The following is a 26,752-nucleotide window of genomic DNA, read 5'->3' on the forward strand; positions in this document are numbered from 1 at the left end:
TAATGGTAAAAATGGGTCAATTTTTTATTCAATAGCTATTATTTACTCTTCTCCATTTTGGAGAAAAAAATCAGATCATTGTGAATCTCAACAATATCTTAACACTGTCAATGATAGAAAATACCTGGTTGACATGGTCCAGTTTGGGGCAAGGCCTTCCTCCATTATATGGTTTTTCACGCAGCCATTTAGAACGAACCTTCACACCACTTCCACAGGACTTGCTGCAGCGCGACCAGTTGGACCATTCACTGAGCTTGCAGTCTGAGGGGCAGGGGATGATGCAGGCCTCTTCAATGTAACCTGAGTGAAGGAAAATGAGACAAGAGTCATCTTCTCCACCTGTCACTCTCCCACTACCACCCACTATTCTAGCTCATTTAGAAGGTCCAAGACTGACTTGACAGCAGCATGCAAATGCAGAAGTGTCTCCGTTGTTAGGGACTTAAATTAAATTCTGCAGGAAAATGTCACATACATACAGTGACTCTGTTAAAATAACAGTTGAGCAGCTGCCACGTGGTCTGCTTAGGATTCATGCTCACCATATTTCAACATTTCTGACTGACAGCTCGTGTTTAATTGACAATAACCTGTCTACTGCCATATCATTCTCATGCTGACAGAATGATACATTAAAAAATTATAACAGTTTTCTGTAAAACTCTATCTGTTAATGTCACACAAGTTCAGGGTTCTGAGTCCATGCAACATTCTTTCTTAAGAAATCCCAGTCCCTTTCACTCAATACCCAAAAGGAGCCATTTAACTTAGCATCTTGTTTTTCTCCTCCTTTGAAAATAAAATCTGAAGAAAAATGAAGGATGTTAAGTGATGTCTCATATTTTACATGCTGTCACTTTCAAGGCACCTTCACATCTTATATCCATTTGCTTCTCTTGAAAATCTTATGTGTGAATTGTGCAAGTATTGATATTCTAACAGGCAGATAAGAAAACAAATGCAGAGTGACGACTGACTGAGTCCAAGGTTACACAGTAAGGGATGGGGAAAAGTTTTCTGAGGTCTGATCCAGTACTTATTCCATCAAATCACCCAACCAATTCAATTAATAGTGCACAGATTTGTTTTGGGAAATGGGAGTATTCTATCTTTGAATAGTTCTTAACTACAAACTTGCCATTTCACAATACAAATTAAACACTATTATTCTCAAGGCAAACATGTGAAAACAGCAAAATTCCTCTAGTCAAGAATGAAATACACGATTGTCCTCTATAATAGTCTGAATGTGGAGAGAGGGTGTTCTTGGTACAGGAAAACACTCTGCCTTACCATTTTATCTCAACAGCAGAGATTCGATTTTGACAATGATTATAATGTAAACAGTTGATACTAGGCAACTCTAGGTAGATTTTAAAAAATTTATGGAGATATAATTAATATTCCATAAAAATAATCTCGTTTTGGTTTTCAGTATGTTTGCTGAGTTGTGCAACCATCACCACCATCTAATTTTAGAACATCTGTTTTACTCCAAAAATAAACTCTATGGTTACTGGCAGCCACTTCCTATTTTCCCTTTCCTCATCCCCTGCCAACCATGAATCTGCTTTCTATCTCTATGAATTTGCCTAATCTAGACATTTTATATACATGAAATAAAACATTACGTGATCTTATTTCTTTTTTGTTTTAGAGATGATGTCTCACTCTGTCACCCAAGCTGGAGTTCAGTGGTGTCATCATAGCTCACAGCAGCCTTGACCTCCTGCACTCAAGAGATCCTCCTACATCAGCCTCTTAAGTAGCTGAGCTGGGACTAAGGGTGCTCACCATCATGCCAGGTGGATTTTCATATTTTTTTAATAGAGATGAAGTATTACTGTGTTGCTCAGGTTGGTCTAGAACTTCTGGCCTCAAGTGATCCTTGGCCTTCCAAAGTATCGGGATTACAGGTGTGAACCACCATGCCTGGCTGGTTTCTTTCACTTAGTACAATGTTTTCAAGGTTCATTTATGTTATAGCATGTATCAGTTCTTCAGTCCTTTCTATGATTGAATATTTCATTGTATGGACATTTCACATTGTTTATCCACTCATCAGTTAATGGACATTCGAGTTCTCACTTTTTGTCTATCATGAATAATGCTGCTAGGAACATTTGTTTACAAGCTTCTGTGTGGGCATACATTTTCAATTCCCTTGAATATATACATTACAGTGAAATTGCTCAGTCATGTGGTAACCCATTTAGCTTTTTCAGGAAGTGTCAAACTGTTTTCCAAAATGACTGCACCACTTTACATTCCACAAGATACGTATGCATGTTCCAATTTCTATGAATTCTTATCAAACTTGTTATTGTCTCTTTTTTAAAATTTTAGTGTTCCTTGAAGAACAAAAGTTAAAAATGTTAATGAAGACCAGTTTGTCTTTTTTCCTTGGTTGTTAGTGCTTTGGTATTATATCTAGGAACCCACTACTGAAATCAAGGTCATCTAGGTTTATAGTTGTGTTTTCTCATGAGAATTTTATAGTTTTAGCTTTTATATTTAGGTGCATGTTTCATTTCGAGTTAATTTTTGTTTATGATAAAAGGTAGAGGTCCAACTTCATTCTTTTGCATGTGGTTATTGAGTTATCCTGTCTTCAGTTGTTGAAAAATACTGTTATTTCCTAATTGAACTGTTTTGGCACCCTTGTTGAAAATCAGTTGGCCACAATGTAATGATTTAGTTTTGAACCCTAAATTCCATTTATCTCTGTGTCTCATTTCATGATAGCACCATAGTCTTGACTACTGTAACTTTGTAGCAAGTACTGAAATCCAGAAGTGTGAGCCTTCCTATTTTGTTTTTCCTTTTAAAGATAGGTTTGGCTATTTTGAGTCAAATTTCTATATGCATTTTAGAGTTAGATTGTCAATTTCTGAAAAAATTGCAGCTAGGATTTTGATAGGAATTGTGTCAAATTTGTTGAACAGTTTGGGAGTACTGCCATCTTAACTCAGACACATGGAATTTATTTCCATTTATATAGATCTTTAATTTCTTTCAATGATGTTTTATAGTCTTCAGTGTACAGGTCTTGAACTTATTTTGTTATATTTATTCTTCAGTATTTTATTCTTTTTAGCGTAGGTAGGTTTTTAAAAAGAACCAACAAATATTAATTTCTTTAACTACAGGAAAGTCAGACCACCTTTAAACCAAAATGGCAAACTTAATCTATAAGATTTTGCCCCAACTGTCCTGTATTGAAAGTGTTAAAATATTAATTTACTATATAGTATTTCCTAGCCTTGCCTAATCATAAATTACCTGAGACACATGTTAAAAATACAAGCTTTCACCACTCTCAAGTTACTGACATTAATACAATCCATCGTGCTTACTCAGGTTTCACAAGTTTTACTTTCAATCATTTGTGTGTGTGATTGTGTAGGACTTAAGTTAGGAAGAGCTACTGTAAGATACAGGCAGAACCAAAAAAATGGAAGATAGATTTCTGGCATATCTTTTTATGTAGTATCTCCTATACATTTGTCAGAGATATTTGTTTTAACCTTTGTATTGTAGTCTTCATAAACGAAAGTGCATTTTCCATAGATGTAAATTTCACTGAATACACCCATGAAATCAATAGTCCAGAACTCTCCTCTGTATTCCCTTCCAGCCACTACCTCTTCTTAGAAAAGTAACAACTATCCTGACTACTCGCAGTGTAGAATAGTTTTACTTTTTAAAAATTTCATGTAAATGGAATCATATAGTGTATATCCATTTGTGCTAGCCTTTTCACTCTACATTGTGATGTGCATTTCATCTATATTGGTGCATATTGCTGAATACTGTGTATTCTAGCTGACGTGTAGCATTCTATTGTGTGACTATACTATGGCTTATTTATTCATTCTATTGTTGGTAGGCATTTAGGTAGTTTTCAATAAGGGGCCATTGTTAACATCGCTGCTATGAATATTCTAGAACGTGTTTTTTGATAGACATATGTATGTGTTTCTGTTTGGTGTACTCCTAGGAGAGAAATTGATAAATTGGATGGTATGTGTATTATATCATCCATTGTAAATGAAGTATAAATTTTAAAAAATAGGATCACAGATTTGGCATGAAGATTAGGATACAATGAAAAGTTCTGAAAGTGGGGATTAGTCCCAGATAATCTTCTGGAGGGCAGATGTGGCAGACTTGGGATTTTGTTTGTTGTGAGACAGAGAAGACAGAAAGAAGATGCCAGTGCTAAGTTTCTAATGTAACTTCACATATATTCAAGATGACTTTTGGAGTATCGATAATGGTCCAGAGGAAAGTCCAACGAAGAACTAAAGGAATATTTCAGAGTAGTGTTACTGAAATTTTAAAATAGATTGCAGTGATCTACTTAAATCTTACATTTTGACTTTATGCTTTGGGGTGGAGAAATAAGCCCCTTCATGATTCTGAGTTGAAGTATATTTCAAATTCCATTCCCTTTTTCTAACAGCTCAGGCAGTAAATTAATTGACCTAAAATAGTAAGAGATGCCTAAAAATAACTCCTCTTATTTTAGGGCCAGTAATAATTTATTTTCTTTAAATAAATAATAGGTTAATAGAATCAAACTTTAAAAGTATCTAAAGTCATTTCCAAATCAATAGCATTATGACCAGATTATTTAATAATATTTGTAAGATTACAGTGAATTAAAAACCATCCAAATCATTTCCAAATATTATCAATGGCTCTGGCAAAAGAGCACTAGTATTTCAAAGGTAATAAGTTATTGAAATATTTTTAGAAGCATTGCATTCTCCCACCTTGATACACTGCAAAATGTCCCTCAAAAGTAAACCTCTAGCCTTTTTTAGCTCAGTAATTATAACTGAAAATAGAAGCACATGGTAGTCTTTCATGTCACTACCCCACAGAGTAACAGATAAATGGAAATTCTTTTTTTGATTGAAATATTATGGCTTTAGTAAGATTTAACATGTATGACTTCATGATTCACATTGTGTTATTAAGGAAGGAGATATAAAACTTTTATGTCTGATTTTCCAATAGCATATTCCAGAAAACATCTCTCGAATAAAATTCAGCCTATTAAACTGTTAAAAGATACAAATTAGAAACTGAGATAAAGATAAAACTGCAAAACTGTATATTGCCTAGCATCTCAATTTTATTTTCCAATGTCTGACAACATTCAATAATTGCCTGTCATGTTTATCTAGCACCACTAAAACCCTTAATGCTACTGGTGAACTGCTAGATAAGCATTCCTCTGCCTTCTCTGCTCAGATCATTTTTTAGGGCAATTAACACCGAACAACCATGGGGGTGGAAAGACAGAAAAACATTTAGAATGTTTTAAGGCTAAATAAACTGCTGGCATCTTATAGCAATGTATGGTTTTTGAGGATGCTGGAATAAAATGAATGACTTCACAATTAGGATATTAAAACTTTCAGCAGTTCAACACAGAATTTGACACTTGGAAAAATTAAACTCCAGACTTCTGACTATATTTTTGACTGCTGCTTTCAGGTTGAAATAACACAAAACACTTGCAGGCTTAAAGTGGCAACTGGGGGACATATTGCCTTTGAGATACATACAATCACTCATTCATTTGAATTATGAATGTGGAGATAAAGTAGATTTCAACAAACTTCACAATTACTAAATTGTGCTGTTGAAAGAAGCACTGTTGATGGATCAAAGAATTCATTTTGAAAGCACATAGAAAATACTGGTTGGTTCTGATTTATAGCTGTGTGAATGAGTAACTCTGGCATTCTCTTTGAAACATCTGGATTAATTTCAAAAGCAACCTCAAAAATCTCTTCTACTTAAATGTGTATTATATGCACTTGACTGCAACTGGAAATGAGAAGATGTAGCTAGTCTCTTATCTATTGTCTGTCTATTGTCTAAGCTGGAAAAAATTGAAAAAAAAAATTTTGCAAAAATTTTCCAAATGGACAATATTCTGGAGCAATTATATATTAAAAACTGGTGATCTGATACCTGGGGCAACCAAATTACTATGTATATATCCAAACTCCTATGTTCCAATGTTCTACTCATTGTGTATTTGATGGATGAAAAGTTATAAATCAACATTAGGCAATTAATTATCATAGTAAAGTACCCAGGAAAATTTGCAGAAGTATAATAAAATATTATTTTAATTGTTTATTCATTTTATATACATTTGAAGGCATATGTTTTCATATCTGCTAAGTAGTTATACATTTTCTCAGAAAATTTCAACATCAGTATGAATGGCTGTGAGGTTTTGTTATTGTTGTTATTTTAATACTGGGAGTTTACTCAATGACTATGCTTTTTCAGATTCATTTGTTCATATCTATATACAAGCTCATTACCAAGGGCATTTCTCACAGCAAACTCTAAAGGCTTCTCTTGTGTAATAAGGAATTTGCCTGGCCCTTGTCCCTGATTCCTGAAAGGCAAATCTCTCGGCCCTGAAATTTCACTAGTGATAGAACTATCTATGTTATTCATGGTGGGCTCCTCAGACCACTTATTATGCCATAGGGATATCTCAGGAAGGGGCTGGTCACACCGGAGAGACCAATCATGTGATTGGAGAGTTGGAGCTTTGAGCTACATGTTATCTGACCCACCTCTAAGAAGGGAGAGATTGCATTTAACCACATGGCCAATGATTCCTCCTCAGTCATGCGTATGTAATGAAACCTGAATAAAAACTCTGGATACCAAAGCTCAGGTGAGCTTTCTGTTTGGAAATGCACATCAGTGTGCTGAGAGAAAGATGCCTCCTGACTCCATAAGGAGAGATTATGGATGCTTCATGTTTCAGATGTCCCCTCACCTCAGCTACCTGTCTTTTCAAGCTGGTTCTGATTTGTATCCTTTTGCCATTATAAAACTGCAGTGGTAAATATAGTGCTTTTCCAAGTTCTGTCAGCTGTTCTAGTGAATTATTGAGCCTGGGGCAGTACTGGGAAGTCAGAAATTTGCAGCCAGCTTGTGAGAAGTAAGGTTGGCTTGGGGACTCCCAAATTTGTGGCTGATATCTGAAGTGAGAGGAGTCTTGTGGAGTACTGGTCCCTTAACCTGTGAAGTTTGGCCTAACTCCAGGTAGTCAGTATCATAATTATATTGCACTTTCAAATATATATTTTGTTAAAAAAGAAAATAAACTTATATATTTAAGAACCTGTGTCTATATTTTACTTATTCAGCCATAATAACAAACCTTGGGAATCATTACACATATTAATTATACATTGACTTTCTCCTCATATTTAACATTTATAATTTTAACTAACATGATATTGAAAATCAGACACAGAGTTTAAAAACTTCACGTTAGTAATAGGGGTTTGTCAGGAATACAAACATATTTGATAGAGTGTACAGACGGTGAAGATGAAGTAATGGAAAATGTATTAATTTTGAAGCTTATTAGAATGATTTATTTTTAACTTGTTCCAGTGCAATGCACTGTTCTTTCAATCAATTAAAATCTAATATTGCCATGAAAGTATTTGCAAAGGATGATCTCTAAACACTGGTTTATTGGATTCCGATAAGTATTAAACATAATTTTAACAAAAAGCATTCTGTCATAAATGGAAAAACTGCTGCATTAAACTAGGTTTTACAGGTCTCTTTACCCTGGACTTTCTCGTTTGGGTAATACAAACTATGACTCTCTAAGAGAATGACTCGGATACTGCATTCCCATAATTACTGACATTTTCACATAGCATCTCACTGGGGACCAGAGAAATAGATCTAAATAGATTATAATTGGAATGCTTTAAAATTGAATTCATGTTTTGAACCATTCAGAATTTAAGATTTTTAAAGTAGGTTTTTTTTTTTTAACGTCCATTTCCAGGTATAGAAGAAAATGCAAAACCAAGCAACCAAACGAAAATGCCAAAAGCTTAAGAAAGTTTCTTCTTCCTACATTATTTTATATTTTACAGGTCAAAGGTCAAGCATGGATAAACTGGCAATAAATTAATTTCAACAAAGGGAGGGGAAAGTGTTATTTGGATACATTTCCTGTTTTATTTTTTAAATATCTATTTAAAAGATCAAAGGGGAGTCAATTTTGTTTTATATCCACATTACTTAAAATTTCCTATAGTAGCAGAAATTGTTGATAAAAGCAAAATTCTAATTTTTCTTGTTTGGTTTTTGCAAATAATGAATTGTTCTTGGCAGTGAAATTTATTTTAAGCAATGGAATACTTTATTCCTAAAAATCTGAAAGGAAAGCCAAATAAGGACACAGGATCTATTGGGGCCTATGTTTGACAGCCTGGCCTAAGGGGCTCTGGAAAACCCAGTTTGAAAACCATGATATGAAGTAGTAGATAGTTGAGGTGTCAGGACGTGAACAGACAAAACTAAACGATAATGGCAGATGCTCTTCCATCACACCTGACACAAATGGCAGCTGCAGAAAAATCTCCAGCCTGTGTCTCCCTCATCACCTCCTCTGTACTCCCTCAGGGAGCCTGTGTGAGCTTAGTGCTGATCTCCACATTTTATTTAAATTCTACCCGAGGCAATTGCTTTCTCTTTGTGCCCAAGTATCCTTAGATGCTCTTTCCTTCTTTCCTTGGCTCTTTAAACTTGCAACTAGTTACCTCAGGAAAAGTCTGTCCCTCACCTCCTGCCTCTCTTTTACATTTGAAAGGAAAAAATACTCCAGTTGTGAATGATAACTGCAAAAGCAAAACTAGCTCTCCCTATGCTATCAAATGAGACATTGAAAATCTGAAATGAATTAGACATTAAATAAATTCTACCAAGTGGAAAAGCTCTTTGGAGAAATTAGGACTCTATTTCAGCTTGTTTACAAGACTCTATTTATTGCTTTTTCTGCCTGGTTTAATTAAACATGTTCTTCCTCAAATACGAGTATCCACTATGATAAGGAACAATTTCTTATTCAATTTTGTTTCTAATTAACCTCTAATAGTGAACCTATATAATCTTTGGTAGAATCCTATTACAAAAAGTAATACATTTCAGTTACTTTATGGTTGAGTGGTCAGGTGGGTTATTCTCTACCCATATTCATGATTATATTTACCAGTTTTATCTTGAGTTCCATATCAACTTAAAAGCACCAACTCTTAAACTAAAGTCTATTTGTAAATTGGGTATTATAATTTTTAAAATTCATCCAGGATGTATTCCTTTTCCAAGTGTTTTTTTTTTTTTTTTTTTTTTTTGATGATTCTTTCCTGTTCCTACAAATGCTAGTAGAAAAGCCACAGCTGAGGCATGTATACTAGAGGCCCTGAGTGATACAACAGTGTTTGAAATTTATAGTTCCTTCCTTGCAGTAGCTAGCAATGGTCATTGAAACATGACACCTGCTTTGGAATCATCTATGTCAGAACTGTGAGAGGCTGGTGGAATAAGCAGTAGATTGCTTAGGCTGTTAGGCAACAATGTTAAATGTTGCCACACAAGGATATGAATATTCCACACACATATTTACAATATAAAGATATTCTATTAAAAGGTTTTTCCTTATTTGTAATATTTGTAGAGCCTTCTTATTTTGATAATTAGTGCTATAGTGCAAACTGGTATGAAGCAAATTTCTAAAGAGTAACTTTGGGTGCTAGCAAAGCATACTCTGAATCCTACAGATGCTTGCAAAAAAGCAGTTGCTTAAGCTATTCATTAATGTCCAGAAAGCCCTCTGTAATATCATTCACAAGCATACTAGGCAAAGAGAGAAAACGTGGAAAAGTCAATACAAATCACTATATTTAAAAATTAATGTTAAAAAGACATTATTTTATATTAATAAGGCATTAGGCAAACTATTCTGAACTATTTAATTGTTATTACAATTGGAAGACAAACGAATATAATTAAAGTGGCCTACAAAAAATGTATTTTAGCTTTCTGAATGCCAGTATGATGTCCACACGGCAGTACCAAGGCCTGGTAATTTTAGGGCCATTGGATCATGAATCTTAGTGCACAAAGAAAAGTGTGCCCAGCACTTAAATATAATGTTGTATTTTGTTTGACAATAGGGCAATAAATAAACCTAGAACTCTCCCTTTTTCTCTAGATGAACTGAAAAAGACTTTTTTCTTCCTCAATACTTCTACAGATATATTTTAATATTTTGGCTGATACATTGATTTATGTTCTCTTTGTAATTTTAATTTTTTTCTTTAAGCACAAAAAGTCAGAGTAAAATAATAAAAATTCTTGAGCTGTAAAATGTGGAATCATTCTGTTCATTAAAGTTCAATTAGTATAGAATTTCTTCAGCTAAAGTATGACTATTTTCAAAGGATAAATCTGAATTGGGCTTTGATTTTTTTTAATAGTATTCAGCACCAGTTTTCCATTAAGATTTAATATCCAATGCATTACATAGAGTAATAAAACTTGATAAAGAAATAATGTAAGTATATTAGAATGTTTTACAGGTATACCTTATTTTGCTGGGTTTTGATTTATTTTGCTTTGCAGATCGTGCAGTTTTTACAAATAGCAGGTTTGTGACAACCTTGCATTGAGCCAATCTATCGGTGCCATTTTTCCAACAGCATGTGTTCATTTTGTGTCTCTGTGTCACATTTTGGTAATTCCTGCAATATTTCAAACTTTTTCATTATTATTACATCTGTTATGGTGATCTGCAATCAGTGATCTTTGATGTTACTATTGTAATTGTTTGGGGGTGCCAAGTTGTGAATGCAAAGAAAAGCTTCTTGAAGGAAATTGGAAGTACTGCTCCAGTGAACATACAAATAATAAAGTGCTAGAGTGTTACTGCTGATATGCAGAAAGTTTTAGTGGTCCAGATAGAATACCAAACCAGTCAGAACATTCCCTTAAACCAAAGCCTAATTGAGCAAGATCCTATCTTCAGCTCTATGAAGGCTGAGCAAGGTGAGGAAGCTGCATAAAAAAAACATTGCAAGCTAGCAGAGGTTGGTTTGGATTTAAGGAAAGAAGCTATCTATAACATAAAAGTTCAAAGTAAAGCAGCAAGTGCTGATATAGAAGCTGAAGCAAGTTATCTCAAATACTGAGCTAAGGTAATAGATTAAGATGACTACACTAAGCAACAGATTTTTCAGTGTAGATGAAACAGCCTCCTGTTGGAAGAAGACAACATGTAGGACTTTCATAGTTAAAGAGGAAAAGTCAATGGCTGGCTTCAAAGCTTCAAGGGACAGGTTGACTCTCCTATTAGGGGTTAATGCAGTTAGTGACTTCAAGCCCATTTACCATTCTGAAAATCCTAGAGCCCTTAAGAATCAAGCTAAATCTACTCTGCTTGTGCTTAGTAATGAAACAACAAACCCTGGATGATAGTATATCTGCTTATAGCATGGTTTACCGAGTATTTTAAGCCCACCGCTGAGACCTACTGCTCAGAAAAAAGATTTCAAAATTAGTGCTTATTGACAATGCATGTAGTCATCTAAGAGCTCTGATGGAGATGTACAAGGAGATGAATGTTGTTTGGATGCCTGCTAAAACAATATCTATTCTGCAGCACATGGACCAAAGAGTAATTTTGACTTACAAGTCTTATTATTTAAGAAATTACATTTTGTAAGACTATACTTGCCATAGCTATTCCTGCAATGGATCCAGGCAAAGTATACTGAAAACCTCTGAAAAGGATTCACCAACCTAGGTGCCATTAAGAACATTCATGATTCATGGAAGGAGGTCATAATATCTACCTTAACAGGAGTCTGAATGAAGTTGGTTCTCATGGATGACTTTGAGGGGGCTCAAGACTTCAGAGGAGAAAGTAATTGCAGATGTGGTAGAAACAGCAAGAGAACTAGAATTAGAAGAGGAGTCTGAAGATGTGACTGGATTGCTGCAATCTCATGATAAAACTTGAACAGATGAGGAATTGCTTCTCAATGGGTGAGCAAAGAAAGTAATTTCTTAAGATGGAATCTGCTCCAAGTGAAGATGCTGTGACAATTGTTGAAATGACAACAAAGAATTTAGAATATTACATAAATGTAGTTGATAAAGCAGTCGTAGGGTTTGAGAGGATATACGCCAGTTTTGAAAGAAGTTCCACGATGGGTAAAACGCTATCAAACAACACTGCATGCAACAGAGAACTCTTTAGTGAATGAAAAAGTCAATTGATGCAGCAAAATTCATGACTGTCCCTACAAAGGACGCAAACTCATCCTTTTTTATGGCTGCATAGTATTCCATGGTGTATATGTGCCACATTTTCTTAATCCAGTCTGTCACAGATGGACATTTGGGTTGATTCCAAGTCTTTGCTATTGTGAATAGTGCCGCAATAAACATACGTGTACATGTGTCTTTGTAGTAGACTAATTTATAATCCTTTGGGTATATACCCAGTAGTGGGATGGCTGGGTCATATGGTACATCTAGTTCTAGATCCTTGAGGAATTGCCATACTGTTTTCCATAATGGTTGAACTAGTTTACAATCCCACCAACAGTGTAAAAGTGTTCCTATTTCTCCACATCCTCTCCAACACCTGTTGTTTCCTGACTTCTTAATGATTGCCATTCTAACTGGTGTGAGATGGTATCTCATTGTGGTTTTGATTTGCATTTCTCTGATGGCCAGTGATGATGAGCATTTTTTCATGTGTCTGTTGGCTGTATGAATATCTTCTTTTGAGAAATGTCTGTTCATATCCTTTCCCCACTTTTTGATGGGGTTGGATGCAGCTGGAAACCATCATTCTTAGCAAACTATCACAAGAAGAGAAAACCAAACACCGCATGTTCTCACTCATAGGTGGGAACTGAACAATGAGATCACTTGGACTCGGGAAGGGGAACATCACACACTGGGGTCTATCATGGGGAGGGGGGAGGGGGGAGGAGGGAGGGATTGCATTGGGGAGTTATACATGATATAAATGATGAATTGATGGGTGCTGACGAGTTGATGGGTGCAGCACACCAACATGGCATAAGTATACATATGTAACAAACCTGCACGTTATGCACATGTACCCTAGAACTTAAAGTATAATAAAATAAAAAAAAAAAAAAAAAAAAAAAAAATTCATGACTGTCTTATTTTAAGAAATTGCCACGGTCATCCCAAACTACAGAAACCACTGCAACTCCAGTAGGTAGTGACTCTTTATCTGGAAAAAAAATCACTCTATCCAGCTTTTTACTCGTCCATTTATTCTACAAATTTTGTTGAGCACCTACTATTCTAGGTACTCAGGATACATCAGTGAATAAAATAGTCTAAGATACCCTCATCAATCTCTATTCTTGAATGGGAGATAAAGAATAAACAAGAAACATAACAAGTAAGTAAATTATATAGTATGTTATAAGATGATACACGCTTTAGAAATGTAAAATGTACAGCAGGATAAAGGGATTTGGGAGCACTGGATCAAGCTGAGGGGTGGCACAATACCATTCTATCCTTTCTATTTAAATAGAAATCTTGTATATACGTACCTTGTATAAGCTGGGCTACCTCTAAGATTCTTTAAAATATGAAGATTAAATGACATAATAAAAAAGTTCCAGATATTCTACCCTTTGTTTTGTAACATTTTGAAGATATTAACTTGAGAAGTACCTAGTACTGTGTGGTTAGGCTCTCAATAAATTTCTAATAAACTAAAAATCAAATTGTTGTTGTCCTCTTTTATTTCCTTGAGAGGATAGCGACAATTCTAAATCACTCAAAAATCAAGTTACACATTTTTTATTCATCACAAGATTCCTCTAAGATATTGGTTGATGAAACCATCATCCTCAGCAAACTAACACAGGAACGGAAAACCAAACACTGCATGTTCTTACTCATAAGTGGGAGTCGAACAATAAGAACACATGGACAGAAAGGAGGGGAACATCACACACTAGGGCCTGTCGGGGGGGTGGGGGGCTAGGGGAGGGATAGCATTAGGAGAAATACCTAATGTAGACGACAGGTTGATGGGTACAGCAAACCACCATGGCACGTGTATACCTATGTAACAAACCTGCACGTTCTGCACACATATCCCAGAACTCAAAAGTATAATTTAAAAAAAAAAAACTGCTAAAAAGTTGTTGCTATAGTGACACCTTCCAAGATTTCATAACAAGAGTGAATATACAAAATTTGTATTATGTTTTTACTGCAGATATGCCATAAACGTGTTTATATATCATCATTTATGCCCTTTACTATATTTAATACCATGCATCAGGATGGATGAACATTTATGTGGCTCCCAAAGTATACATTATTTATTTTATTATTATTATACTTTAAGTTCTAGGGTACATGTGCACAATGTGCAGGGTTGTTACATATGTATACTTGTGCCATGTTGGTATGTTGCACCCATCAACTCGTCAGCACCCATCATCCCGTCATTTACATCAGGTATAACTCGCAATGCCATCCTTCCTCCTTCCCCCCTCCCCATAATAGGCCCCAGTGTGTGATGTTCCCCTTCCTGGGTCCAAGTGATTTCATTGTTCAGTTCCCACCTATGAGTGAGAACATGTGGTGTTTGGTTTTCTGTTCTTGTGACAGTTTGTTGAGAACGATGGTTTCCAGCTGCATCCATGTCCCTACAAAGGACACAAACTCTTCCTTTTTTATGGCTGCATAGTATTCCATGGTGTATATGTGACACATTTTCTTAATCCAGTCTGTCACTGATGGACATTTGGGTTGATTCCAAGTCTTTGCTATTGTGAATAGTGCCGCAATGAACATACATGTGCGTGTGTCTTTATAGCAGCATGATTTATAATCCTTTGGGTATATACCCAGTAATGGGATTGCTGGGTCATATGGTACTTCTAGTTCTAGATCCATGAGGAATCGCCATACTGTTTTCCACAATGGTTGAACTAGTTTACAATCCCACCAACAGTGTAAAAGTGTTCCTATTTCTCCACATCCTCTCCAACACCTGTTGTTTCCTGACTTTTTAATGATTGCCATTCTAACTGGTGTGAGATGGTATCTCATTGTGGTTTTGATTTGCATTTCTCTGATGGCCAGTGATGATGAGCATTGTTTCATGTGTCTGTTGGCTCTATGCATGTCTTCTTTTGAGAAATGTCTGTTCGTATCCCTTGCCCACTTTTTGATGGGGGTTTTTTTTTTCTTGTAAATTTGTTTGAATTCTTTGTAGGTTCTGGATATTAGCCCTTTGTCAGATGAGTAGATTGCAAAAATTTTCTCCCATTCTGTAAGTTGCCTGTTCACTCTGATGGTAGTTTCTTTTGCTGTGCAGAAGCTCTTTAGTTTAATTAGATCCCATTTTTCATTTTGGCTTTTGTTGCTGTTGCTTTTGGTGTTTTAGACATGAAGTCCTTGCCCATGCCTATGTCCTGAATGGTATTACCTAGGTTTTCCTCTAGGGTTTTTATGGTACTGGGTCTAACATTTAAGACTCTAATCCATCTTGAATTAATTTTCGTATAAAGAGTAAGGAAAGGATCCAGTTCCAGCTTTCTACTTATGGTTAGCCAATTTTGCCAGCACCATTTATTAAATAGGGTATCCTTTCCCCATTTCTTGTTTCTCTCAGGTTTCTCAAAGATCAGATGGCTGTAGATGTGTGGTATTATTTCTGAGGACTCTGTTCTGTTCCATTGGTCTATATCTCTGTTTTGGTACCAGTACCATGCTGTTTTGGTTACTGTAACCTTATAGTATAGTTTGAAGTCAGGTAGCGTGATGCCTCCAGCTTTGTTCTTTTGACGTAGGATTGTCTTGGCAATGCAGGCTTTTTTTTTTTTTTGTTTCTATATGGACTTTAAAGCAGTTTTTTCCAATTCTGTGAAGAAAGTCATTGGTAGTTTGATGGGGATGGCATTGAATCTATAAATGACCTTGGGCAGTATGGCCATTTTCACAATATTGATTCTTCCTATCCGTGAGCATGGTATGTTCTTCCGTTTGTTTGTGTCCTCTTTTATCTCACTGAGCAGTGGTTTGTAGTTCTCCTTGAAGAGGTCCTTTACATCCCTTGTAAGTTGGATTCCTAGGTATTTTATTCTCTATGAAGCAATTGTGAATGGAAGTTCATTCATGATTTGGCTCTCTGTTTGTCTGTTACTGGTGTATAAGAATGCTTGTGAGTTTTGCACATTGATTTTGTATCCTGAAACTTTGCTGAAGCTGCTTATCAGCTTAAGGAGATTTTGGGCTGAGATGATGGGGTTTTCTAAATATACAATCATGTCATCTGCAAACAGGGACAATTTGACTTCTTCTCTTCCCAACTGAATACGCTTGATTTCTTTCTCTTGCCTGATTGCCCTAGTCAGAACTTCCAACACTATGTTGAATAGGAGTGGTGAGAGAGGGCATCCCTGTCCTGTGCCAGTTTTCAAAGGGAATGCTTCCAGTTTTTGCCCTTTCAGTATGATATTGGCTGTGGGTTTGTCATAAATAGCTCTTATTATTTTGAGATACATTCCATCAATACCGAATTTATTGAGCGTTTTTAGCATGAAGGGCTGTTGAATTTTGTCAAAGGCCTTTTCTGCATCTATAGAGATAATCATGTAGTTTTTGTCTTTGGTTCTGTTTATATGCTGGATTACGTTTATTGATTTGCGTATGTTGAACCAGTCTTGCATCCCAGGGATGAAGCCCACTTGATCATGGTGGATAAGCTTTTTGATGTGCTGCTGGATTTGGTTAGCCAGTAGTTTATTGAGGATTTTTGCATCAATGTTCATCAGGGTCATTGGTCTAAAATTCTCTTTTTTTGTTGTGTCTCTGCCAGGCTTTGGTATCAGGATGATGTTGGCCTCATAAAATGAGTTAGGGAGGATTCCCTCTTTTTCTGTTGATTGGAATAGTTTCAAAAGAATGGTACCAGCTCCTCCTTGTTCCTCTGGTAGAATTCAGCTGTGAATCCATCTGGTCCTGGACGTTTTTTGGTTAGAAGGCTATTAATTATTGCCTCAATTTCAGAGCCTGCTATTGGTCTATTCAGGGATTCAACTTCTTCCTGGTTTAGCCTTGGGAGAGTGTAAGTGTCCAGGAAATTATCCATTTCTTCTAGATTTTCTAGTTGATTTGCATAGAGGTGTTTATAGTATTCTCTGATGGTAGTTTGTATTTCTGTGGGGTTGGTGGTGAGATCCCCTTTATCATTTTTTATTGCATCTATTTGATTCTTCTCTCTTTTCTTCTTTATTAGTCTTGCTAGTGGTCTATCAATTTTGTTGATCTTTTCAAAAAACCAACTCCTGGATTCATTGATTTTTTGGAGGGTGTTTTGTGTCTCTATCTTCTTCAGTTCTTCTCTGATCTTAATTTTGGATCTTTCCAGATTTCTCCTGTGGGCATTTAGTGCTATAAATTTCCCTCTACACACTGCTTTAAATGTGTCCCAGAGATTCTGGTATGTTGTATCTTTGTTCTCATTGGTTTCAAAGAACATCTTTATTTCTGCCTTCATTTCGTTATGTCCCCAGTAGTCATTCAGGAACAGGTTGTTCAGTTTCCATGTAGTTGAGTGGTTTTGGTTGAGTTTCTTAGTCCTGAGCTCTAGTTTGATTGCACTGTGGTCTGAAAGACAGTTTGTTATAATTTCTTTTCTTGTACATTTGCTGAGGAGTGCTTTACTTTCAATTATGTGGTCAATTTTGGAATAAGTGCCATGTGGTGCTGAGAAGAATGTATATTCTGCTGATTTGGGGTGGAGAGTTGTATAGATGTCTATTAGGTCCACTTGGTGCAGAGTTGAGTTCAATTCCTGGATATCCTTGTTAACTTTCTGTCTCGTTGATCTGTCTAATGTTGACAGTGGAGTACTGAAGTCTCCCATTATTATTGTATGGGAGTCTAAGTGTCTTTGTAAGTGTCTAAGGACTTGCTTTATGATCTGGGTCATCCTGTATTGGGTGCATACATATTTAGGATAGTTAGCTCTTCCTGTTGAATTGATCCCTTTACCATCATGTAATGGCCTTCTTTGTCTCTTTTGATCTTTGATGGTTTAAAGTCTGTTTTATCAGAGACTAGGATTGCAACCCCTGCTTTTTGTTTGTTTGTTTGTTTGTTTTCCATTTGCTTGGTAGATCTTCCTCCATCCCTTTATTCTGAGCCTATGTGGGTCTCTGCATATGAGATGGGTCTCCTGAATACAGCAACCTGATGGTCTTGACTCTTTATCCAATTTTCTAGTCTGTGTCTTTTAATTGGGCCATTTAGTCCATTTACATTTACGGTTAATATTGTTATGTGTGAACTTGATCCTGTCATTGTGATATTAGCTGGTTATTTTGCTCGTTGGTTGATGCAGTTTCTTCCTAGCCTTGATGGTCTTCACATTTTGGCATGTTTTTGCAATAGCTGGTACTGGTTGTTCCTTTCCATGTTTAGTGCTTCCTTCAGGGTCTCTTGTAGGTCAGGCCTGGTGGTGACAAAATCTCTAAGCATTTGCTTGTCTGTAAAGGATTTATATTTCTCCTTCACTTATGAAACTTAGTTTGGCTGGATATTAAATTCTGGGTTGAAAATTCTTTTCTTTAAAAATGTTGAATATTGGCCCCCACTCCTTTCTGTCTTGTAGAGTTTCTGCCGAGAGATCTGCTGTTAGTCTGATTGGCTTCATTTTGTGGATAACCCGACCTTCCTCTCTGGCTGCCCTTAACAGTTTTTCCTTCATTTCAACTTTGGTGAATCTAACAATTATGTGTCTTGGAGTTGCTCTTCTCGAGGAGTATCTTTGTAGTGTTCTCTGTATTTCCTGAATTTGAATGTTGGCCTGCCTTACTAGGTTGGGGAAATTCTCCTGGATGATATCCTGAAGAGTGTTTTCCAACTTGGTTCCATTTTCCCCCTCACTTTCAGGCACCCCAATCAGATGTAGATTTGGTCTTTTCACATAATCTCATACTTCTTGAAGGCTTTGTTCATTTCTTTTTCCTCTTTTTTCTTTAGACCTCTCTTCTCACTTCATTTCATTCATTTGATCCTCAATCGCTGATATCTTTCTTCCAGTTGATCGAGTTGGTTACTGAAGCTTGTGCATTTGTCACGTATTTCTCATCTCATGGTTTTTATTTCTGTCATTTCGTTTATGGCCTTCTCTGCATTGATTATTCTCGTTATCCATTCTTCCATTCTCTTTTCAAGATTTTTAGTTTCTTTGCGCTGGGTATGTAATTCCTCCTTCAGCTCTGAGAAGTTTGATGGACTGAAGCCTTCTTCTCTCAACTTGTCAAAGTCATTCTCCGTCCAGCTTTGATCCGTTGCTGGCGATGGGCTGAGCTCCTTTGCAGGGGGAGATGCGCTCTTATTTTTTGAATTTCCAGCTTTTCTGCCCTGCTTTTTCCCCATCTTTGTGGTTTTATCTGCCTTTGGTCTTTGATGATGGTGATGTAATGATGGGGTTTTGGTGTGGGTGTCCTTCCTGTTTGATAGTTTTCCTTCTGACAGTCAGGACCCTCAGCTGTTGGTCTGTTGGAGATTGCTTGAGGTCCACTCCAGACCCTGTTTGCCTGGGTATGAGCAGCAGAGGCTGCAGAAGATAGAATATTGCTGAACAGAGAGTGTTCCTGTCTGATTCTTGGTTTGGAAGCTTCGTCTCAGGGGGGGTACCGCACAGTGTGAGGTATGGGGTGTTGGTCTGCACCTAGTGGGGGATGTCTCCCAGTTAGACTACTAGGGTTCAGGGACCCACTTGAGCAGGCAGTCTGTCTGTTCTCAGATCTCAACCTCCATGTTGGGAGATCCACTGCTCTCTTCAAAGCTGTCAGACAGGGTTCGTTTGCATCTGCAGAGGTTTCTGCTGCTTGTTTAGCTGTGCCCTGTCCCCAGAGGTGGAGTCTACAGAGACTAGCAGGCCTCCTTGAGCTGCTGTGGACTCCACTCAGTTCGAGCTTCCCAGTGGCTTTGTTTACCTACTTAAGCCTCAGCAATGGCAGGCGCCCCTCCCCCAGCCTCGCTGCTGCCTTGCAGTTAGAGCTCAGACTGCTGTGCTAGCAATGAGGGAGGCTCCGTGGGTGTGGAACCCTTCTGGCCAGGTGTGGGATATAATCTCCTGGTGTGCCATTTGCTAAGACCCTTGGTAAAGCTCAGTATTAGGGTGGGAGTTACCTGATTTTCCAGGTGTTGTGTGTCTCAGTTCCCCCGGCTAGGAAAAGGGATTCGCTTCCCCCTTGCGTTTCCCATTTGAGGTGATGCTCTTGCTGGTCGGGATGCAGCAGCTGACCTGCACCAATTGTCTGGCACTCCCTAGTGAGATGAACCCGGTACCTCAGTTGAAAATGCAGAAATCACCAGTCTTCTGTGTCGCTCACGCTGGGAGCTGGAGACTGGAGCTGTTCCTATTCGGCCATCTTGCTCCGCCTCCAAAGTATACTTTAATATCTGATTTTGGCAATGCAGTTATATCACTTTTCAGCACAGTGTCTATTGTTACACGGAAGTTCAAAAATAACAGAATTCTGCTTCAAGTTTAAGAAATTTAAAAAAAGTGACCTAGTGGGAAACAGTCTAAAATAATATAATTAAACTGGTGAAAGTCAAACTGGTTTATGAATATAATAACTGGTAATATGATCCACAGATAGACAACAATGATTAAACAGAAATACCCTAAGGACACTATTGAATAGGGGATTGTCATTGCACTGCACACACATGGGGATCAATTTTATATTTAAATTGAAAGCAAGAAGAGAGTTTTTTCTCCAGAGCCACTTAATAACTATCCATCTAGAAAGCTGATGTGGCTGGAAGAAAGCGGTTGTCATAGAGATTATAACTAGGGGATGACTGGGATAGAGTGGCCAAGTCATAACATTCCACAAACACCAGAATTTGCAGAACATATTTAAGGAAAGTAGGAATTCCCAAAGAAATCAGGCATTAGAGATTCAATTTTTCAAGTCTTTACTTCAAGTAATTATGTTAGTAAACACTAAAATATCCACTGGACATCCCATCAGATACCAGATTGAGAAAGGAATGATGCAGGACATGCAGAAGAACTAAGCTAGAACCATTCACTTCATTAAGGATCTTTCTTAGATCCTTTCAGAATCCCCACGAAGTCAATGTCATCATGGATTCATTACTTTTCTATAAGTGCCTTTCTCTAAAATACAGTACTGGATTCTTCATGCTGTGAGTTGATAATACTGAAATAAGAAATGTATACTACCTTTGGCCAATTTCAATTGTTTTTGTTCTTTTACTTTTTTGAAGGGATCAAACATTTCTGTGAGAGTCACAGAGTATTTTAAAAGATTTTTCTAAACATAAGATTGATGGAAGTGACTTGGTAATAGTCTCATGCATCTAATTAATAGATCAAGACAAAAGTGAGAAAATATGAATGTTATTCTGGAAGCTCACAGGTACTGTTAAATGATTATTTTAGTGATTCACTGTGCATAACAAGTTAAAATGTGAGCAAACACTTACATCCTGCATTCCAAAATAAACACATTTTGAAAGTGATCTATTTTATATTATAATGGCTAATTACGGTTTTCTACATTATCACCTCAAAGTAGAAAGGGAATTTAGACTTTTCTTGGTATCTAATTTATAGCACTTATGCTATTTGATATAAATAAAATATTTAATTACCCTGAGATGTTTCTCAAAGTGCACCAATTATAAATATTAAGTTCCCTTTACTTTTATAGTTATTGTTCTCAAGGCATGTACTAATCTTCAATTCAGCAATGCACATATACTAACCTGAAAAATACTTATATCTAGAGCTTCAATATTGTGGAGTTTTCGGAGTTCACATCATTAAAAATTTTTTTTTTTACCTTAAATATATGCAATAAAATTTGTTTTTTAATAAAAAGTTTCTGGAGATTGATTGCCCAACAATGTGAATGTACTTAACACTACTGAACGATGCACTTAAAGATAGTTAAGATGGTAATATTATACATATTTATGGTGAACATGTGATATTACAGAGTACATGCATACTCCTGTAATGATCAAATCAGGATAACTGAGATACCCATCACCTCAAACATTTATCATTTCTTTGCATATCACTAGACTTCGATACAATAGGAACTATGTGATAAGGTAACAACAAAAGGACAAGACTTTTAGAAACTTCTTTGTAGACAGAACTTAAAGAAATTTAGAAGAAAAAACCCCATCAGAAAGTGGGTGAAGGATATGAACAGGCACTTCTCAAAAGAAGACACTTATGCAGCCAACAAACATATGAAAAAAAGCTCATCATCACTGGTCATTAGAGAAATGAAAATCAAAACCACAGTGAGATACCATCTCATGCCAGTTAGAATGGCAATCACTAAAAAGTCAGGAAACAACAGATGCTGGAGAGGATGTGGAGAAATAGGAACACTTTTACACTGTTGGTGGGAGTGTAAATTAGTTCAACCACTGTGGAAGACAATGTGGTGATTCCTCAAGGATGTAGAACTAGAAATACCATTGACCCAGACATCCCATTACTGGGTGTATACCCAAAGGATTATAAATCATTCTACTATAAAGACACAAGCACACATGTGTTTATTGTGGCACTATTCACAATAGCAAAGACTTGGAACCAACCCAAATACCCGTCAATGACAGACAGGATAAAGAAAATGTGGCACATATACATCATAAAATGGATGAAGCTGGAAACAATCATTCTCAGCAAACTAACACAAGAACAGAAAACCAAACTCCACATGTTCTCATTCATAAGTGAGAGTTGAGCAATAAGAACACATGGACACAGAGAGGGGAATATCACACACCAGGGCCTCTCAGGGGATGGGGGGCTAGAGGAGGGATAGCATTAGGAGAAATACCTAATGTAGATGATGGGTTGATGGGTGCAGCAAACCACCATGGCATGCATATACCTATGTCACAAACCTTCACGTTCTGCCCATGTATCCCAGAACTGGTGTTCTTTCTTCTATTTCCTGCTGGAAGTTGTAAACAACACTAGAATTCATTTTGACTATACAAAGTTTATTGATTCTTGTCTGATCTTACATGCTCTTCAGTATCTCCCCAGGGACATTTTGATTTATTTTTATTGGTTTTGTTTATTATTTGTTCCTTTCATATAATATTGCCATACCTAGTTTGAATAATAATTTCATCGAATAAATTTTTGAATAAAATATAATTTAGTTAAAAAAAAAAAAAAGGTGCCACAGTTGTCTGCCGCATATATGTGTATGTGTGTGTGTGTGTGTGTGTATGGATATATTATATGTGGATATATATGGAGATATATATATATGCGGAGATGTTTAAGAGATTTCAATAAATATGTCACCATGACGCCTTGATGGTTTATAAATGTGAGATGGTTTTTGTTAGTGTTGTTTTCTGAACTATATAATAAAACTGGAGCAGCACCATTCCAATAGCAAGAGTTATTAATATTTCAGCAAGGTTGGAGGGTAACTGTCATGTATCATGCTCCTTGCAATTTAATTCATCCTTCCTTGGTCACTTCTATCAAGTAAGTAAGAGATCACCATCCAGTGTTTGAAAGTATGTGGTATCTGTGTTTCAGGCTGCCCCTCTGTAAACTTCTTTCATTCCATTATAAAAAGACAACTGTATTAAAATAAAACAATAACAGTGAAAATTGCTTAATACTGCCTATATTAAGATTAAATATATTCTGGTCAAAGATGGCACTGTTCACAACCTTTTGGCAACACAATTATTATCGCTGCATTTTTTACTTTTTTGGCTTAGAAAATAAAAGTGACACAGTTTCCTAGGAGTATGCACATTTTTCCTTTTTTTTTTTTTTTTTCTGGTGTATGTGTGTGTGTGTGTGTGTGTGTGCTCGCGCGTGCATGCGCCAATCTGAATTCAATGGAGAAGAAACATTTGCGTTTTCATCAGTTACTAGTTTCCATCTTCTCTGACGCTTAATAACATTTTGAGGACATTGCAAATCTTGCCAGTTTGATTGTTAAAAGTCTGTTTAAATCTCAAACTGATTCAAATCTTATTTCCTCCTTACTCCCTTTCTGTATGGACTTGTTGGGGATTGTTGGGTGTGTTCAATGTACAGGCTGTTGATAAGCTCTGGGGGACCTTTCTGGCACCGGTTTTTGCCTACCCTTTGTAAGATGTGGGCCCCATCAGGCTTCCTGTCACCATCTTTGGGACTTAAGTTGCCAACATCTGGACAATGAGGCAATGCCATTGAACCTCCTGTTACATATAAATGATATATGTATAGTGTGGTGCTTCATAGAGTTTGATTTAGAATATACATCTGTAAACCTTCACTTCCATTCCACTATAATGCACGTGCATTTTCCATCCACACTCCCAAAGATAGCAAATATATAACTATAAAGATTGAATTACCATGGCTGTTACATCTGGATGTCTCCACAAGCCTGCCATTTTGATCATAGCACGCCATTGCTTGGTAACGATATCCTTGTCCGCATTCCTTGATGTCTCCTTGTACTTTCATCCCCAGCAACACTTCCACTTTTCCTTCTGGTAAAATACAGTCTGACCAGTTCCCCACAGGCTGTGCATTATATTTGTCACAAGGACAATACTGAGTCTCAATCAGGGGATACACATGGGAATTTTTACATTTTTCCTTCTTTTTACTTTTTCCTGTGGAATAGAAACAACCAAGCCAATTTAAGTTGGAAAATACCATCATTAATTTCACACATCCCTACATTTCCTACTTTCCTAATTTCCTTTTCTCCATTTTTAACCATGTTTAACACTAGCCTATAAATCGATTATATTTTCTCACGCCACAGTGTTTTCTATATAGGCTTTTGTTAGTATTGGGTACTTTGTATAGTAAAATTTGTATTATCCTTTCAGAACATTCTTTTTCACATACTTTTAAATTATACAGCAGATAATTACATATATTTATCTCTCACCTTCATAAGCTGTGTAATATAGTTTTTGACAGTCTTCATTATATAGGTGGTTCATTTTTTAACTTCAATTCTGAATAGTCTACTAGTACCAATATTTTTAGGTTGCTTTTGCCATTGGCAATATTTCAAACGCACCAAGCTTTAGTTCAGCATGATGGCTCCTGCTCTTGCTCATTATATTCCTGCTTTCAGTCACTACTATGGTTCAAAATACAGTTTTCAGATACAGACTACATTCCCCCTTCTAGGTGAGAAAGGATAATCTGAGGCTTTGACAGTGAGAATGGGTTAATAAAGTCCCCCCAAAAACTTTGCTCCAAACACTTCACAGTCTATAGGCAGTCCACTAAAAGATCACGTCGACACCAGAAAATAATCTACTGCCTATTATATAGGGAGTCAGAGTTCAATTTTCAAGGCTTCCTTTTCTTCCTACTAGAAGTACACAATGCTTTTATCACTGCCAACTGAATTTAAAATACACGTCTGAATCCATTGGTATATTATTTTTCAAATACATTGTCAGAACTCTCTTAGTCTGACTTGTATTGTGTTTTTCTGCTTTGACGTGTACTGGCTTTGGCATCCCAATTATTCTTACCAACAAGAGTGCGCTTTCTGGTCCTAACTGCACCACAGTCTCCATTGCATGAAGAAAACTTGGACCAGCTAGTCAATTGACAGTCATCCTGGCAGGGGATCTGGCAGGCTTGGGTAAGGGCTGGCACAGGGCCTGCATACTGTAGGCACTCATGGATTCCAGCCTGTCCTCCATCTTGCTTGCGACAAGTAATGGCTAAAAGAAAAGCATAAAGCTGTTAAATTCAAATGTCTAATTACTTTATAATTTAGAAGCTAACCTAACATTTGGTTAAGCAGTCAGAGAAAGCCTCTTGTAATTCCTTACTTACAGTAGAAATCTTATAGGAGCACAGTAGCCATTAAATTTGTTTTGTATTTTTTTAATAACACATAACCCTGAGTGATTTTTGTGGCATAGAAAAGTGGACACAAATGCACACTTAGCATTTAGCACTTTTACTTATATGTATTCAGGGTTTCAGTTGAGGTCACATTTAGGGTATACTTAGAAATAAACTTATAAGAATGTAAGACAAATCATACATGGATTCTGATAATAGTTTATGTTGAACATAGGATGTTTGGAGAGGGACTGGAAGGCACTAGGTATATCTAATATTGTTTTATATCATTGGGCACACTAGAATTCCTATATAGATGTGTTTTAGTGGCAGCAAACTGGTTGGTACGTTGGGGTTTGGGGTCAGGAGGGTGTGTTTATAGAATTTACCTTGAAACTGCATTGGCATGGAAAGTATGTTCATTGTATTACATTGCAAGTTTATTAGGAAGGGTTGGAATGATTAATGGATAGACAATGTCAAAGTCCTCCATCTCCTCTTTCTACAAGTTCTTCACATGCACAAACATCAATCTTGCACTTAAAAATGTTTAACAATTTTCATTTATTATGTTAAAACTTGTATTTCTATAATTTCATATAAATTTTAAAAAATCAAAGTTTAATTTCATACGAATTATTTCTCCTATGTTGTTCTACTGACAAAATAAGAAATAATATTTTTACTTATTGAATATATATATATATGATTGCTGTATGGTAACAAGTCTTAAAGAAAAAGAGCAAGTATATTTAAAGTCCACTTTCTCCCTATGCCATTTCCTTCCCATTGGTTTTAAAAACAACTCACTTATTGAGGAGGCAGATGAAACATTTAAACCGTGGTCCTAAAGTTGTCTTCATGGAATTATCTTAAATGGTCTCATTCAGATTGATTTACATGGCTTTTTCAGGTTTATAGTATAGGCTGAAGCTGCCGCTGATCTCTGTCCTG

The 26,752-nt window shown here is 36.4% G+C and overlaps 1 protein-coding gene across 1 annotated transcript in view; it reads right to left on the reverse strand.

Moving 5' to 3' along the window:
• The window catches only part of LOC104655124 (thrombospondin type-1 domain-containing protein 7A), a 126,721-nt gene that overhangs the window by 61,145 nt on the left and 38,824 nt on the right, over positions 1-26,752 (reverse strand). The window contains exons 6-8 of the mRNA XM_030933397.1: positions 25,477-25,671; positions 24,328-24,591; positions 125-303 (exon numbers count right to left, since the gene is read on the reverse strand). Coding sequence (XP_030789257.1) covers positions 125-303; positions 24,328-24,591; positions 25,477-25,671 — 638 coding nt within the window. The remainder of the gene's footprint in view (positions 1-124; positions 304-24,327; positions 24,592-25,476; positions 25,672-26,752) is intronic.

This window comes from Rhinopithecus roxellana, chromosome 6, assembly GCF_007565055.1.
Source record: "Rhinopithecus roxellana isolate Shanxi Qingling chromosome 6, ASM756505v1, whole genome shotgun sequence".
Lineage (NCBI taxonomy): Eukaryota > Metazoa > Chordata > Mammalia > Primates > Cercopithecidae > Rhinopithecus > Rhinopithecus roxellana.